Source organism: Anoplophora glabripennis, unplaced genomic scaffold (genome assembly GCF_000390285.2).
Source record: "Anoplophora glabripennis isolate ALB-LARVAE unplaced genomic scaffold, Agla_2.0 scaffold52, whole genome shotgun sequence".
Taxonomy (NCBI): Eukaryota; Metazoa; Arthropoda; class Insecta; order Coleoptera; family Cerambycidae; genus Anoplophora; species Anoplophora glabripennis.
Window position 1 is genome coordinate 1,681,118 of NW_019416264.1, and position 18,360 is coordinate 1,699,477.

Here is an 18,360-nt window from a genome sequence, read left to right on the forward strand (position 1 = left end):
ACGAATACGGTTTTTAAGTTCTTCCAAATCACCTGGTCTGTTTGTGTATACACGCGATTTCAAATAGCCCCACAAAAAAAGTCTAGAGGTGTTAAATCAGGCGAACGCGGAGGCCACTCGATTGTTCCGCGTTGCTTGAGCGAAGTGTAGACGGCGTTTACACACGCTTAGGACAATGCCAAATGGTACAGGGTGGGCAATTGGAACAATTTCGCTAGACATACACAAACATTAGTGTAATTTTACTCCTTTGAAATGTAATTTTGTCAACTTTGTTCTTTTCGGAGCCATTAATAGTGTAAGTAGACAATTATCACTTATAAGAGCTTAAGGTGCATTTTTCTAAAAAAATTGTTTTGTAAGACATCGAAATTTTCACACCGTTGTTTAGATAATTATCACTGTCATCAATTTCGAACGAAAAAAATATGGGTTGTCATTTAAAAAAATATTGTCATCGTTGCCGTAAGTGGATTATCGAAAAAAAATTTTTTCCATATAACAAGGTGACCTGGACCAAATAAAAAACGACGGGTCTCACCGTTTTTCGAAAAAAAATTGTTTAACGAAAATATGAATTTTATGCAGAACTTTTTTACCACGCTGTATACATATACGTATATACTACCTAAGTTACTTAAATTTTACAACTTACCTTCGATGTGCGTTTATAAAACCGGCAAGTAAATGGAAATTTAACAAGCCGTTCATTTTCATTAGACAAATAACACCTACGTTAAACTATAGCAACACCAAATTCCTTGCCTTTAAGAAACTCTGTTATAATTTAAGATAACATGTTACAAACTATTTTATGTTGTACTTATCCGTTATTTATGAGTTTGCATTTGTTTCATGTTTCATAATCTAAAAGACATCTGTCAGTTATATGTGTTTTTGTCTAATACTGACTCTTGTTTATAATAATTTTGCATAATTATTATTAAAAATGTCGACACAAAAGCGTCTTCAAAAAACAACAAAATTGCAATACGAGTATTTGCTAAAAATGGTCTTAATTCCTCAATAACATGCATGTTATATCTTAACAGGTAACGTTAACAACCCTGAAATAACATAACTGTTATTATGATAAAATGGGATACATACTCGGCCTGATTATCATAGTTTTTCGGCGAATGAAAATAGCTTAAGGGGTACAAACTAAAGACATCAAAGTGTACTGTGTTTATAAAACTTAACAGAATCTGTTGAAGCTTTATAAATTCGATGCAATGTATTTTAAGGTTGGGTATACCTGTTACCGAAATAAGTATGACAATGTAAAATAATTCATGGTTTGCAGAAATGGTTTCAATTCATTGTTAAGTTCCTATAAATAGTAAACGTTTATCAACAGATAAAATAGTACCACTAGAATATTTGCATCATTCTCCAGATTTGCCTCCCGCTAACTTCCACTTACTAAAAAAATTAAAATTGTGCATAAAAGGAATGTTCTGTTAATCCCTAGACAGTGACCTTTTAAATTATAATGACCATGCAAGAACGCGGTTTAAATTGAACTATTATTGAATTAAATTTTACTCAGAACTGATTATAGTGAAAACAGTTATACACTGTAAAAAAATTTCACTTATATTTCACTCAAATTTACTCAATAATGTATCAATTTCTGTCCATACCTGATTGACTGAAATTTTGATTATTTATTTATTTATTAGTATGAGTACAACTGAATGAAACTGTTGTTACTACAGATGTTCAATTAAAGGAGGAGCAAACTGATTCGAGCGTAAATATTTAAAGACTGTTTCAAAAATACTCCATAATAAAGGTAAAACATACGTTTGTAACGTCTTATATCTCATTCAATATCATTCGAGAACTGTTATACAAGGTAAACAAAAAAACTATCCCCAGGAGGTGTATAAATAAAAATGGGTAAATGATGTATACAAATCGAAACATACGACTCTTGAATAATTACACGAATTTTATGCACAAAAAATATAAAATATCCTTTCTGTGCGCACTGTTTACCAAATTTGAAGTCTGAATCTTGAACTGTTGAACCTGGCTAAAGAACTTGTCTGTCAAGGAATAAAAAATATTATTTCTACTTTATGTTGGACATAACTATGAGAGGAATTACTCCTAAAAGTTTGTCGCAATGTTTCAACTACGTAATATTTCTGAAACAGCAGCGTGTGCTGCCAACGAACAATATTTCAGTACTTTGTTTCAGCAGTGTTTGTAATAAAACAAATAAAGGACTTGTGTTTCATAGAATAGGTCCTAAAATGCGGTCCCGCTATTTCAGGCGAATCCATACATTCTTCTGTATTTCCTTCCTTATTTTTCTTCTTGACAGATATTTTCACGCCACTGGCCTCGAAGATACCTCGGTGGCATGTTTCCAACTCCAAACTTCCCAACCTGTGTAAACCAACATTAGTCGCCATCGTCGAACATAAGTTTTCCGGAGCCGCTCCAAGACGGCGTAATTTTGGACTTCGTAAAAATGTTCATTACGTCTTAAAAGGATTTCTTGAAATTTTCTGTTAGAGCTCGCTCGCTACCTCACAATAAAACTCACTCACCGGTGCCATCCGATAATGTTAACTAATTTAATAAGGCGAACTCGGGAGTTGTATCATCGTTGTGTTCCTAAAGTTGAAAATGAGTTTTAAATTGTTGTTGGAACAGAAGTTCGGAATTGGCGGAAGTTTAATATCGCATTTCCATGTTTTAATTTCATGGGTTTATCTAAGAACAATAAACTAATATAATTATAAAGGGTGTTTCTAAAAGAACTGCGTCGTAAATTCACATACACTGTAAAAAGAAAATTCACTCAATTTTGCTTTGAAATGTATCAATTTCTGTCCACACCCGATCGAGTGAAATTTAATCAAATATTAATCGGAACTCAATATATTATTGTTTTCGATTATTGTAATCAAACCATGCTTTTAAACAAAATTTTCAACGAAATAACCAGATTAACGGACACTTGTCCAGCACTACACGCCATACACCACGCCAAAAGATGACCTAATAGGCACGATGCGAATAGACAAAGACAACGTACGACAACCATATAATGGGGTAGGGTCACTCAATAATGAGGACATTTACTTTGATTTAGGTACAAGTGCCTCAAATACGATTTTACGTGAAGACTATATTTGAGTGAAAGTACTCAGTTTTAGCTCAAATATTATCACAAATTATCAAAATGCTCAATATTGAATGAAAATGTACTCAGTAATTTCACTCGATGGATTCACTCCTTATCTTTATTGCTTTCACTCACACCAATTTTTTTACAGTGTAAATATAAGGCGATTTTTCCTATTGCTGGTTGTCTTGTTAATAACTAATTATTTAGCGTTTAGTGAATATATTACACTGTAAGAAAAATTGAGTAAATTACTAACACCTCATTGAATAATGTATCAATTTCTGTTCATACCGGATTGAGTGAAATGTTCACTCAGTTGTTAACATGAATGAATTTTATGAGTGAAACAGTTAAGATAGAGTTTCTGTTACTCCTTAGACAGTGACTTTTTACTTTAATATGAGCGTATACTGCAAAAAAAATTCACTCAAATTTCACTAAATTTTACTCAATAATGTCAATAATTTATGTCCACACCCGATTGAGTGAAATTTTCACTCTATTACTATGAGTACAACTGAGTGAAACTATTGCATCAGAAGTGAATGAGTTTTACTCTAATCCGAGTTACTGCTAACTATCAATTGAACAACTTTTGACTCTATTCTGAGTATATAAAACCAATTTAGAGTTAACTTTCCTCTAATATGATTAAATTTAACTATGATTGATTCATTTTTTACTCAGACTTGATTTTTAATTAACTAAATAAAGAGTGCGAAAATAAATAATAAATCACTCATAAATAATTAATTAGGATATAGTGTTGAAATTAATTCACTTCGCGAGGCCTCCTCCTGTCCTGGCTGAGACCCACCAGCTGAGACCCACCAGCTGAGACCCGCCAGTTAAGACCCGCTGACGCCGGCTCATGCCTGTTCTCCTGGCGATCACGCTCTTCTGGACCATCAACTGTGGTCGAGATTTCAGAAGCAATATGTAAGTGGTGCCATCTTCACGGTGCCATTCAAATTACTCGAAATTAATATACATTTAAACTCATCCAATAATGAGGACATTTACTCTGATGTAGGTACAAGTGCACCAAATGTTCTCAATAATTTCAATCAATGGATTGATTTTAATTCATTCACTCACACCGATTTTTTTAATTCTTGTACACTACAAGAAAACGATTCAAATGTAGCTATTATTGAATTAAATTCTATTCAGATGTAATTATAATGAAAACAGTTATACGCCATTTACTTCTTTTGTTAACTTATCTGACACTGTAGATAAAAAACTGAATTTACAGTATTTAGTGCAATTATTTGTTTGTGACATAACACAAAAAATGCAATGAAATTACACCGCAAGAAATATTGGACTTATTTTCACTCAATATCACTCAATAATGTATAAATTTCAGTCCACACCCGATTTAGTGAAATTTTCCTCTACAACTAAAATTTTATGAGTAAAACTATCAGTTTTAGTTCAAATATTATCAAAAATGTGTAAAATTATCAAAATGCCTAATATAGAATTTTGTAAAGGCTTTATTGTAAAGGTTATATCTATATCTCGAATTAATAAAAATAAGGAAATATTGAACAGAACTAGTGGATTTAACATATAGAATAAATGCAAAAGGAACACAGGAAACACACTTTTAGCATTCTCAAAACCGTAACTGTACCAAATTTCTTTCACTCACACCGATTTATGCACTGGTATTTGAGTAGATTTTTTTAAAAGTGTTACTGTAAATGTTATAAATATCTCGAATTAATAAAAAGAAGGAAATATTTAACAGAACTACTGGATTTAACATAACATATAATAAATGCAAAAGGAACACAAGAAACATTTTTAGCATTCTCAAAATCTTACTTGTATCGAATTTCAATGCAATCCTTTCAAAGCAATTATTATTTCAAAATAATCATACTTGGCGACCTATACCTTAAAAACAAGACAATAGTAGGTACCTTGATCCATAAGAAAAAATTGTCTTATTTTTTGAGGCCTCATAAAATTTCACTGAGTTTTACCTGGAAAATTTGTTATAAATTATAACCTCATTTAGAGAGCGTAAACAATTTTTTAAATTTTACATGAACAAAAAGACTAAGTACTTGCTACAAATTAATTAATAAACTCATCGTTGCTATCATATATTTGTCTCGTTATTACGAGCTATTGCTATTGCTTCCGTACATAAAAGAAAGTCTCATAACTACTTAAACTATGCAACTATGAGATTAAATTGGGGGGATTTAATGAAATCCGGGAATTACATTTTCTAGGCGAAAACTGAGACAGCAAGTAAACAGCTTTGTCAGCCCGCTCAAGTGCATGTGACAACAGTGTTTGCTTTCATGTCCCTCTGACAAAAAAAGCGAAAATAGTAGACTGACTCTAGCAGAAGGCAAAAATTAATTTACATTAAAGACTCGCGTCCTTGCTTTTGAAATTTAATTTCATTGTAATGGAACAACGTTTCATTTTTCATTAAATTTTCAAGTTTGTAATATAATATTACCATACGAATTATTTCAAGATTTAATAACGGCAAAATTTTTCATTTAATAAATCTAAACAAATCTTTTATTAAAGCGATTTCTGAAATTTGGTTAACTAAAGATACAGCGTGATGATAAAGTTAGGAACAAAATTCATAACTTTTATACTGAGTGATTAAAAAAAACGCGAGACAGGTCGATTTTGTTCTCGGGAGAGGCATCTTTTAAGATGATTCAGTTGTACACAGGGTAACCCAGAAAAGCTGGACGGCCAATAAATTTGTTTTTTTCTTATGGAATACCCTGTATATTTTATTTAATATACAGATTTAGTATATTTGAATTGAGGAGTTACATCTCACCGGACAAATTTCACTTGAGCCCTAAGCCGAGCAGATCAGAAAAATAATACACTTGATACAGAACAATAGGGAAATGCAAATTTTACATCGCAAAATAGATGCTAACCAAGAAGAGATTAATATGTCTTATCTCGTCATACATCATATACAGGATGTCGTTTAAAAAACGCCCCAAGCTGTAACTCTGTTAATAATAATTGTTCTATTTAAAAAACAAAAGACTTGTTAATGGCTTGAAATTTTCGGCGATTTTCAATTGTTTTTTCTTAAATGTCGTTATTTTTTTGGCCTATTTGTTAAATATTTTATAGAAAAAAATATTTTTTTACAAAATTTATTAGAGAAATGGTATGTCTAAAGTAACAACAACAAAGTAAAGCAAAGAGATATCAGATCAACAACAAAACAAAAATGTAACAATAAAAAAAACTTATAAAAATTGTTCGAACTGTCTTCCATATTGGATATTTCGGTTAAAAATGCCATTATTGCTAAAAGTACACTCATCTGACCATATAATTTTTCTCCAAAATCTTTTAAATAAAAATGGCAAAATTACTACCTTCGGACACGATCGTGTACTGTGTCTTTTAAAGAATTAATATTACTTGCAATTTCTCGAGTAGAAGCTTGTGGATTTTCCTCAATACTAAGCAAAACGTCTAATTCTACAGGACCATAAAAAATGCGTTGCGAATTTTTAGGCTTTTTAAAAGCACCATACATTCTGAGATTGTCTTAAAGTCTTTTAAATTTTCGTTGCTGTGAAACATCCCTGTTTGGAAACCGATTTGCATACAGACGTTCTGCTTGGGCACTATTTTCATTACATTGAAAGTATACTTGCAACATATCGGTCAGTTTATTAGTGTTCATATTTTTTAAGTTACAATAATTTCTTTGTAATTAATAACCACTTGACAATAGACTGATACGTATTTTGACTGGGAAATGGCGCATACGTGACATTTAATGCTTCTAAATTTAATCGTTTTCATGGCAAATTAGACAATTCTTGCCGTGAAGTTGCCGTGAATTACACATAGCATTTCTCTAACAAATTTTATACAAAAAATATTTTTTCCATAAAATATTTAACAAATATCAAGTTGTAATACATCGTTGACTGCAGAAAAAATACCTTATCGAACAGGCCAAAAAAAAAAATAATAATAACGACACTTAAGAACAGAAATTGAAGTCCCGTTTCATCTAACAAAGTACTACAATATTCATATAGATGTCGCTACAGGAAATACGTTTATAGTAAAAATAGTACGATTATTTCATTCTTTCAAATTCCGGCAAAACACACCTAAAAAAAACGAGAAAATGCCAGGTGCACGCACACGTGCACAATGAGTTGTCCGGCCTATACGTCCATCCCACTCTCTTGCTATCTCATAATTGCATATGAAAAGAGAAGGGTAATAAAATAATAAAAACTCCAATTTGCGGCCGCCGGTTTTTTGTTCTGAAAATATTTCTATTTTCTATCTTCTACATATTATTATGTACATATTTACAAAAAAGGAGGATGGCAAGTGGTTGTACAAATTTATAATATTTGCAGCCAACTAAAAGTTTTATTTCATATTATTTTCTACATTTTAGTACTNGTGCGAAAATAAATAATAAATCACTCATAAATAATTAATTAGGATATAGTGTTGAAATTAATTCACTTCGCGAGGCCTCCTCCTGTCCTGGCTGAGACCCACCAGCTGAGACCCGCCAGCTAAGACCCGCTGACGCCGGCTCATGCCTGTTCTGCTGGCGATCACGCTCTTCTGGACCATCAACTGTGGTCGAGATTTCAGAAGCAATATGTAAGTGGTGCCATCTTCACGGTGCCATTCAAATTACTCGAAATTAATATACATTTAAACTCATCCAATAATGAGGACATTTACTCTGATGTAGGTACAAGTGCACCAAATGTTCTCAATAATTTCAATCAATGGATTGATTTTAATTCATTCACTCACACCGATTTTTTTAATTCTTGTACACTACAAGAAAACGATTCAAATGTAGCTATTATTGAATTAAATTCTATTCAGATGTAATTATAATGAAAACAGTTATACGCCATTTACTTCTTTTGTTAACTTATCTGACACTGTAGATAAAAAACTGAATTTACAGTATTTAGTGCAATTATTTGTTTGTGACATAACACAAAAAATGCAATGAAATTACACCGCAAGAAATATTGGACTTATTTTCACTCAATATCACTCAATAATGTATAAATTTCTGTCCACACCCGATTTAGTGAAATTTTCCTCTACAACTAAAATTTTATGAGTAAAACTATCAGTTTTAGTTCAAATATTATCAAAAATGTGTAAAATTATCAAAATGCCTAATATAGAATTTTGTAAAGGCTTTATTGTAAAGGTTATATCTATATCTCGAATTAATAAAAATATGGAAATATTTAACAGAACTAGTGGATTTAACATATAGAATAAATGCAAAAGGAACACAGGAAACACACTTTTAGCATTCTCAAAACCGTAACTGTACCAAATTTCTTTCACTCACACCGATTTATGCACTGGTATTTGAGTAGATTTTTTTAAAAGCGTTACTGTAAATGTTATAAATATCTCGAATTAATAAAAAGAAGGAAATATTTAACAGAACTACTGGATTTAACATAACATATAATAAATGCAAAAGGAACACAAGAAACATTTTTAGCATTCTCAAAATCTTACTTGTATCGAATTTCAATGCAATCCTTTCAAAGCAATTATTATTTCAAAATAATCATACTTGGCGACCTATACCTTAAAAACAAAAGACAATAGTAGGTACCTTGATCCATAAGAAAAAATTGTCTTATTTTTTGAGGCCTCATAAAATTTCACTGAGTTTTACCTGGAAAATTTGTTATAAATTATAACCTCATTTAGAGAGCGTAAACAATTTTTTAAATTTTACATGAACAAAAAGACTAAGTACTTGCTACAAATTAATTAATAAACTCATCGTTGCTATCATATATTTGTCTCGTTATTACGAGCTATTGCTATTGCTTCCGTACATAAAAGAAAGTCTCATAACTACTTAAACTATGCAACTATGAGATTAAATTGGGGGGATTTAATGAAATCCGGGAATTACATTTTCTAGGCGAAAACTGAGACAGCAAGTAAACAGCTTTGTCAGCCCGCTCAAGTGCATGTGACAACAGTGTTTGCTTTCATGTCCCTCTGACAAAAAAAGCGAAAATAGTAGACTGACTCTAGCAGAAGGCAAAAATTAATTTACATTAAAGACTCGCGTCCTTGCTTTTGAAATTTAATTTCATTGTAATGGAACAACGTTTCATTTTTCATTAAATTTTCAAGTTTGTAATATAATATTACCATACGAATTATTTCAAGATTTAATAACGTCAACATTTTTCATTTAATAAATCTGAACAAATCTTTTATTAAAACGATTTCTGATATGTTCTAACAGATACCGCAGTATACAGTATGGCCAAGGATTACTGCCCGGTCAGGAAAAACATCAAAGCAACTTTGGATAGAGGTAAGCTTGGTTAAATCGTTTTATTTGATTCATTGATTCTGTGACAATTCCACATCCACGGAATATTTGGAATCGCCTTGTATCACTTCTACTTTTGACATATCTCTGTATTCTCTTTAAAGATTTCCAACCCCGTACAACGCCTTCTAAACTCATTTATACCCTCCAAATGCCACAAAGGCGAATTGAACCCCCAATCCATTTCCATATTTTTATTCTGCGGTTAAATAAATTGTGTTGAATAACTTCGAACAGAAACGCAATAAAACAAAAATAAAAAGTCCATCCCCGTGGGAAGCGAAATAAACGGATAATAAATAGACGTAATATATTCCACTCGCATGCATCTTGGTCGAAGAAAATGGAGGATAGAGTAGATCCGGGCGAGCCGTTGTAAATAACACCATAAATTTCAGTGACAGTAAACCATTAGGGTTCCGTAATGACGTCCTGCTGCTGTGTTGTCTCACTTGATGGTTCCTGCTACACACCGGCAGCAGGAGTAACTCGGTGGAGGGCTCTCGTCCTCTCCAAACACAGCTCTCTTTACTGCGGGCGTTTAACCACTTTACGACGCTCGGCGGCGCTACTGATAGGGCTTTCTGATTGTTTCATTGGTAAATGGAGTATTGTTATCTCCGTGACATATTTACCGCGAAAGGAATGATAAATTTTCGAATGTATAATGCCGCAATTGGAATTTGCTGTGAGCGATGGAGACCCTCTTGTGTTTTAATTTTTGATATATGACACCGAAAGTATAAACGTGGCGGAGTTTAAATACTTGATTACGTCATTTTCCTTTTGTGTTGGGTATTAAAATGAAAAATATGTAAATTCCTTACAACTGAAAACAAAAAAAAACGAATTCTCTCAAATTGGAAAATGGTATCCTATCTCAATTATACAGGGTGTCTTAAATGAAGCAGGTAATGGAAAAATTAATTTTAAGTAATAGCCCAGTCGGTGGAGGCCACAGAAACAAATAACTAGCAATATGGCTCATTTTTTTTATAAGTACTTCAAAGTATGCAGATTAATATAAGAAAAAGTTCATTGGTCCATCAATTTCCCAAAGTCCAAAAAAATTTTGAAAAACATTTTGATTTTCGAAATTCTTTAATATTTTGGACTGGGATGAAGATGAAGAAAAATAAAAAATACCGCCTTGTAGAAGTAGTTTTTGCCAACAAAAAAGATACTTTGTACTTTTTTCGTCCGAGCTATCGTTCGGCCGGAAAAAATTCAATAAACCAGGTATTACTCCAGTCACTGAAACATTTTGGCTACCAATTTTTTCGGATGGAATGGATTGACGTGAAATTTGAACTGTAGCTAGGGAATAGCTCAAGAAACAAAAGTTATATAGTGCCGATGTGTGCTTTTACCCTAGGGGTGGATGCCACTTCTTCTGGAGGGTGGGATTTTTTTATTAAAACGATTCAATAGAGGAACGAATTCTACGCAAAAAAATGTTCTATAAGAATTATTTGTACAGTCAATACTTTTTGAGTTATTTGCGCCTAAACCTGTTCGTTTTTAGCCCAAAAAATGCTTGTTTTTGAGCCATTTTTCGCGAATATCTCAAAAACTACAAGTTTTATCAAAAAAATAATCATAAGAAAAAATGAAGGTAAATTAAATTGCAAAGAGATCGCTTTTTTATTTTTGTAGGTGGTATAAATCCCGAGTTAAGACTCCCAGAAGTTGGTCAATTTCGAAGATAGATATAATCGAAACGTTCAACGTCCCGTAGCAGAAAAATTAAAGGTTTTTCGAGGAAAACTGATTTAACACTTAATAAAGTTCTTGAAAAGACCTTTAAATTGAGTGGTGATAAAAGTCGTTAAATGAAAACTAATGAAGTTACAATCGAAATAAAATGATTGTCTTCATTTTTGAGGAAAAAAAAACGATATAAAAATTAATGACTTGACGGAAAAAAAATTAAACGTATTCCTTCTGCAATTTACTTTATTTGTATATTAACGGTAGATTCTGGGGATTTGAACGATTTTAGAAGCCTAAATTTAAAAAAATATTTCATTTACTTTTGAATAAAATTTTTCAATTTTTTAAAAAATTGCCTTTTTTCAAAATATTTCAAAAACTAACAAAGTTATAAAAAAAATTATGGAATAAGAAAGTATAGGTTTTTCCTTACTGAACAATTTGCTTTTTTTTAATTTTTGTAGGACGAAATTTTACCTAAACCCTTTTAGCTTGCAAATCTAAAAAACGAAGGGCTCAAAAAAACTTCTGCGAATAAGAATACAAATCGCTGTCAACGAAGTCAAACACAATCCCAATATGTTGTTTCAAACTCGAAGATCTCTTAGAAAACGTTATGTAAAGTGTGTAAATGTCAACGGTGGATTCTTCGAACACTGACTTTAAATCATTATTACGAATTTCATTTGTTTTATTGTTAATTGTTGTAATAACACGAAGAAACACTTGGTTTGTTTCGCTTTTAATTTCTCGTATTATCAAAACATAGTGTTCGTTAAATCGATTTTTCTCGAAAACGGATCGAGATACCGAAATGAAACAAGAATACACAATTAATGGAAAAATGATTGCTCTTTCAGGTTTTGAATCAAGTTTCATGTTAGACATACAGGGTAAAAAGTTATTAACTAAATTTTCGGTAAAATTGGTGGTAAGTGTAGCCCTCTACGAGCAATGCTCAAATTACAACACGCATCTTATTCGTCGCCTAAAAAAATATAGTTTCACAAATTTTCAAGTTCCTAACCTACATATTTTCAGAATAATTGCAAAAAAACGATTTAAAATTTTAACTTTCAACACCTTGTATTTCCGAAACTATCAACTTTTGGATGAGGCATGTTTGCGCCAATGGTCACCATTTCACGTGCAGTATCTTCAGCTTTCGACTTTCCCATTGTTAATGAATCACCCTGTACAGATGAGGGGCTATAAATGGGAAAAATAGTTTTTTCTTGAAAATAGTTAATTTTATCGATATCAACCAAGAGTACCTTTTTTTAGTTTAAGGTTCAAGCTATCTAAAACTGTTATTTTTGTGTCCTTATCGTACAGGGTGTACAAAAATTGGCATTACGGAGCTACAGCTGGTCCATCCCTGGCAAACCAAATAAGACAAATTGTTTTCATTGGTAAATTTTTAAGGCGTCTTATCTGTTGTCGTTCATTTTAGAAAATAATAAAATTACACAAAGTATTTTAAAGTCATTATAATAAAATCGATTTTCAGGGGCCTGTATCTGCGTAGGGTGGCCCTCTAGGGAAAATTTTTATAGGAACTTGTCATGTTATTTTAACATCCCCTATATAAATTCGGGAGATTACCCACATATTCTGGGATACCCTGTATATCCATTCCAAATCTTGAAGAAACCGTTTTAGGAGGAAATATTACTGTTGCTTCTTTTGTTATATATGACTTTAATTTCAATTCAGTTTCCCTCGACCAACTTTTTTAGGTACGCCACTGTTAAATAAAAAAGAAATGTAAGCATTAGGACAAACTGATATTGCAGTTCATTCCATTCGTTACATTATCCACGAGATAAATGCAGAGATTCATCCCGCACCACCTGAAAAACCAAATATCCGTCGTTGAAAAAAATTTGAGCGTACCTCCAAATCGAAAGCTCGGTAAAAATAACAATACAGCGTCGATTGTGTACCGATTGCTGGCATAACAGCGATTAATTCCAGATATTCACCTGAATTCGCAGTCTGAGGGCTGCGACACTCCCTCTCGCCCCGACATCAACGCAGCTTCACCCCCAGGGGTTGCAGGGTGAAACATCGATCTTGATGGCGTAACCCTGGCAACCGCATAGAAGTATTAGCTTAAGACGTTAGTTACATAATGTCGACTTCCGGTATACTTCTCACAGTTTTTAATGGGATCAACAGATACAAGATATATGACACAGTATTTTTAGATGAATTGTCAGGCACAATGTCGCACATACATGTGTTTTTTAGGATATTTCATTAAATTTTAATTATTAAAAAAATAAATACAAGTCACTTTTCTTTATTTTTTTTTTAAATTAGTTTATTTTAGATCTATTTTAAATGTGTCATTTACATGTGTCTGCCGTTTTTTAAACATACGATTTTTTAATCCAGATGAACAGGGTGTTTTCTAAGTTTATGTACTAATTTCACATGGTTATTTCTTAGATCATTTTCTAATAAAAAAATTGAATGAACCTGAAACGAGTCACTACTTTTCGAGATACAGGGTGCTGAAGTTTAATGAAATATATCACATTTACGAGTATTCAAGTATTTTTGAAATTGATTATTTATAGTAATAATTTATCTAACTGAACATTTGTAATTAATATATAAAACCTTCCTGGTGGAATGGAACTATTAGACGCTGAGTTTTGTATCAACTGGATAGGAACGTTTAATATAGTCTATACGATATTTGCTGAGATAGAATTCCTAGAAAATAATAAGCCAATAAAGTTCTGTTAGCGGAACTACTGTAACAATTTACCGAGGCAGGGACGTGCCTTGAAATTTTCCGCCAATGTCTTTCTACTTCGGTTGTAGAATACGGGTTAATTCCAAGAAAGTGACACAGGGTTTTTTTTTGGAGTTCTGTCTCAACAAATATCATACGGACAATACATGTTGTCAAAGAAAAAATATTTTTTTATTTAAAATAATCTGCACATAGCTTTCTAAATAAATAATAACTATAAAATTATTTATTTCACAAAAATAAATGTATGAATTACTTATTTGAATTATAATTTTATAATAAAAAATTAAATTAAATTAAAAACTATTATTTCTGACGGCACAGGTTCTAGAAAAGCGCCATGGATTATTTTAAAATTTTATTAATATATTTCAACATTTAAAAGAAGAAGAAACAATGTTTTCTTTAGTTTCATATTTAAGATCTATTGAAACTCTGACGTTGATAAAAAAAATAGATGAATAATAGACAATTAGAAAAATATTTTAATATTAGGTAATATAATATATCCGAACTAACAGGGTTCATAGTTCAAAAGTAAGAATGAATTCCCTGACTTTTCCAGGTTTTCCCTGACTTTCAAAATAAAATCCAGGTCACTTGTAGTTCATTTTTACATACTAATTGGTGTTTATGCATTAAATTTTTTCTCAACTGGAGCCCATAATATTTTTATACCATAAGAACCTCTTATAAAGGTTTCAAAACCACAAATAGTTTTCTCTTTCAAGAACCCAGGACCGGCTTTCACAAAATTTCCAGTTGCAAACATCAAATTCCCTGACTTTCATGAATATTTTTTAAATTCCCTAACTATTCCCTGTTTTTTATGAAGAATAACGAATTCCCTGACTTTTCCCGGTATTCCCGGTTTTCCCGGCCGCTACGAACCCTGACTAAGTTTAACAGCAATCCATTTCTCTTGATTTTCGTAGTCTGTCTCATAGAAGTGCGTAAATGTGTTAAAATCATAGATTTACGTTAAAATACTGCCTATTTTCTGCCTAAAGGTCCATCTGTGTGTCTTAGATATTCTTGGAAAAAAAATATTGAAACATAATTTCAATTTGTGTGAGTGTTGATTATAATTTTTATTCTTAATTAAGGTGTAAATTATTCCATACAAACCTCTACCATCTTTTATGTCTTACCTTGTACTTTCTTATCTCTGGCCAGTTGTTGGTAGACACTTGTTATATATCAGACAATATCAGAAAACCTCCGGAGTCAGTTCTATATTTACACACAAACTAGTACAATGCAACACACTTTGGAATGAATAGAGAGTTTGAAATTCAATAGTGTTTATTCAAAAATTTGTAATGTGACTGTTATACTTGAAAACTTGATAAACTCAAATTAGTAATACCTTTTTATATGTAATATGTTTTCCACAAAAAAGAATATTTTAATAATAATTTTTTTTTCGGTTCAGCTTACAAATAATATAAGAAATAATTATAAAAAAATAACTATTAACTAATTTTATTTGATCTACGTAGTACTGAGTACGTCTCCTTATGTTATTTGATGCCTATTAGACAGGGGCATCTGCCTAGATTAGAGAAGTATAGGCATCTATTATATCTACACAGGAATGAAAATGGCTGTTCATTTGACAGATTTTGTCAGAGCTCGTGAAAATAGTGAAATATTTAAGTTACAAGTGATTGGATTACTCTTATTTCTGTACAGGTAAGTCCTGTGGTTTGTTATTTATACTTTGCAAAGATTTGATGCGAGAGAAAGCATGATTTATTGATGATAGCTAGCAATATTATAGTGCACTGTGTTTTAGGTAGGTACCTGGTACGTTTTAAGATTTGAAGTTTTCTCTGCTGGAAACTACGTAGAGGCCTTGCAGACTATTTATAGATAGGTCGAGGTGAACCTATTTTATGGCCACCGAAGTCACACGACATTGGATATCTTTTTATGTGAAAATTTAAAGAGGTTTATGTATTTGACGACAGTTCACATCAGGAAAAACCTGATAGAAATAATAACACACCATTGCAACGAAATCGAGACAATTTTGGAATATTATTTCCAGTACAACGAGAAAACATTCGTCGGATAAGGAAATATATAGAGGCGACCATTTCGAAAATCTGCTGAAATAAAAAGAAAAGGCTAAGCTGTTTTTAACAGCCTTGCAGTTAAGATATTTAGAAATGTAACAGAATAAATTTTTCTTGCCTCCACACAATTGCCGATGTGCTTGTCCATAAGTTAGATGCATGTAATCATTAATGAGATGTAATAATAATGCCAAATTTTATATAATTTTAATACGAAGTATTAGTTGTGATGTTATTCGATTAAATAGCTTATTCTAATAAACTTTATAATTAAATAAATTAATGTTTAAACGTGTTATACAAAAACTGAATTTTTTCGAAAATGGCTGATTTTATCGAAACAAATGTAGAGTACCTTTTTTAAAGAGGAATGACCAAAGTATTTAAAAATTTAGTTTCCAGATCTATAAAATGACACCTGTCAAAATTTTGGCCCAACGAATGTGGTGGCAAGTCCGTTCCTGACTCTCCTGACAGTGTAAAACATCTACTGTAGTATGGTTTTAAGAGCTTTTATCGCCTACGTAAAATATTAAAATTTCGTTAAATTATACAAGTCGGTTCAAAAGTTAGAACCTTAAATCGCTGGGTACTCCTTTGGGGCTGTGTATTTCCGTTAAGGGGCACTAAAAATTTTTTTATGACAAACTAGGGTTATTTTGACCTCCCCTATACACTTCCGAGATTATGCCATATAGTTACCAGACACCCTGTATATCTGAGATTATCATAATCGATAATCTTCTATTGAGTTTTATTTAAATTTAACCAATATTTTGGACCTGCAAAATGAATCTTTGGTAGCGCACTTTCATCCCTGTAACTTTTTCTTTTATTTTGAGACCCATATTCACAACATTTTTTTACTTAAAAATTACACTTTCTGTTTCACTTTGGACCTCATATTCTAGAAACAGCCTGTATAAGGTGTCAGATTAGACACCAGGAGAGGCAAAAATTGTCTAGTTTGTAACCTTTATCAATCATTGCATCATATGAAAAGTGTCTGAATTTGGTGGCAATTCTCCAGTAAAACTGTTTACTCAAGAAACCTTTTTTTTTATAGATTTCTTTTAGGTATGTTCTTCATAATGTGAAGCAAAAGGTCCAGTAGGTATTTACTTTCAGGAAATAAAATAACTCTTGCATAGCAATAAAACGTGTATATAGAAAAAAATATAAATAAAATTATAGTAAATACAGATACATAAAAAAAGTAAATATAATATAAAATATCCCCAATAAAATTACTGGGACAATTGACAGAGCATGGCGACGCCTCTCATTATCCAGTGTGACTGAGGCCTCGAAGTCGGAAGAATCATGGCGATGACAAAATTCGTGGAGTGTCCCGTGGTGGAGAGAACCCCTTTCCTCTCAGAAGTTTTGTATACGGGACACGTGTACGATTTCCTTTCTTTGAGATCCACCCTCTTTATGGGCTTCAGCCACATCTAGAATACTCAGCAGAATTATTCATTAAAACCTACGAGGACATCGGAAGACGTATGTGCGAATTATTCTTGAAGGTTATTCTGCTAAATTAACTGGGTTTCTATAACGTTGTGAAGTCACACATTTTTTGCTAGGGCGCTGGTCAATCAATAAATCCGTTATATTTCTGTTACGTATGTTTTGAGTAAGTACCCGTCCTCAAATAAAATTTTAAATTATTTATAAGTATGTATTATCTTACATCTAAAATAAATAAATAAAAGCGCAGATGTTCCAAAGATCCACCCCTAACGTACCACTCCGACTAATATTGACCGCAATTAGATCAGGCAATCATTCCCTAGTCCGATGAGTTTTATCACAAAAAGTGAAAGATAAGAAAAGAGATTTTAACTATGATGATAGGCATTCAGCTAGGATCAGATGATATCCTGTTGAATTATGATTTGATATCACAAATGGTCAATTAAAGAAGCTTTGACAGAACTTCATCGAAGGCTTATTGCAGAACATGAGGATGAAAACTTGATAGGATTTCAAAACACGTACCAGATAAAACCTTTTCCTGGAAATCTTCAAGAAGAAAACCCAGGAGTTAGCAACACTAGAACCAAAACGGTGCTTCAGAAATGTTGATGATACGTTTATCATATGATATCATAGATATAACACTTTCACCATGAAATTAAAAGAAAATGGTACTCTTCCCTTCCTAGATGTCTTTATCAATAGGAAATCGGATGACACCTTAGGGCACCGCGGTTACAGAAAACTATCCCACATACAAAGGTGTCTGAAT

At 32.0% G+C, this 18,360-nt stretch overlaps 1 protein-coding gene across 1 annotated transcript in view; it reads right to left on the bottom strand.

Moving 5' to 3' along the window:
• Positions 1 to 17,353: 17,353 nt before the first annotated feature.
• LOC108903385 (dynein heavy chain 7, axonemal) overlaps positions 17,354 to 18,360 on the bottom strand; it is a 74,142-nt gene continuing 73,135 nt past the window's right edge. Inside the window, exon 53 of the mRNA XM_018705542.2 lies at positions 17,354 to 17,560. Within this exon, the coding sequence (XP_018561058.2) occupies positions 17,354 to 17,560 (207 nt within the window). The remainder of the gene's footprint in view (positions 17,561 to 18,360) is intronic.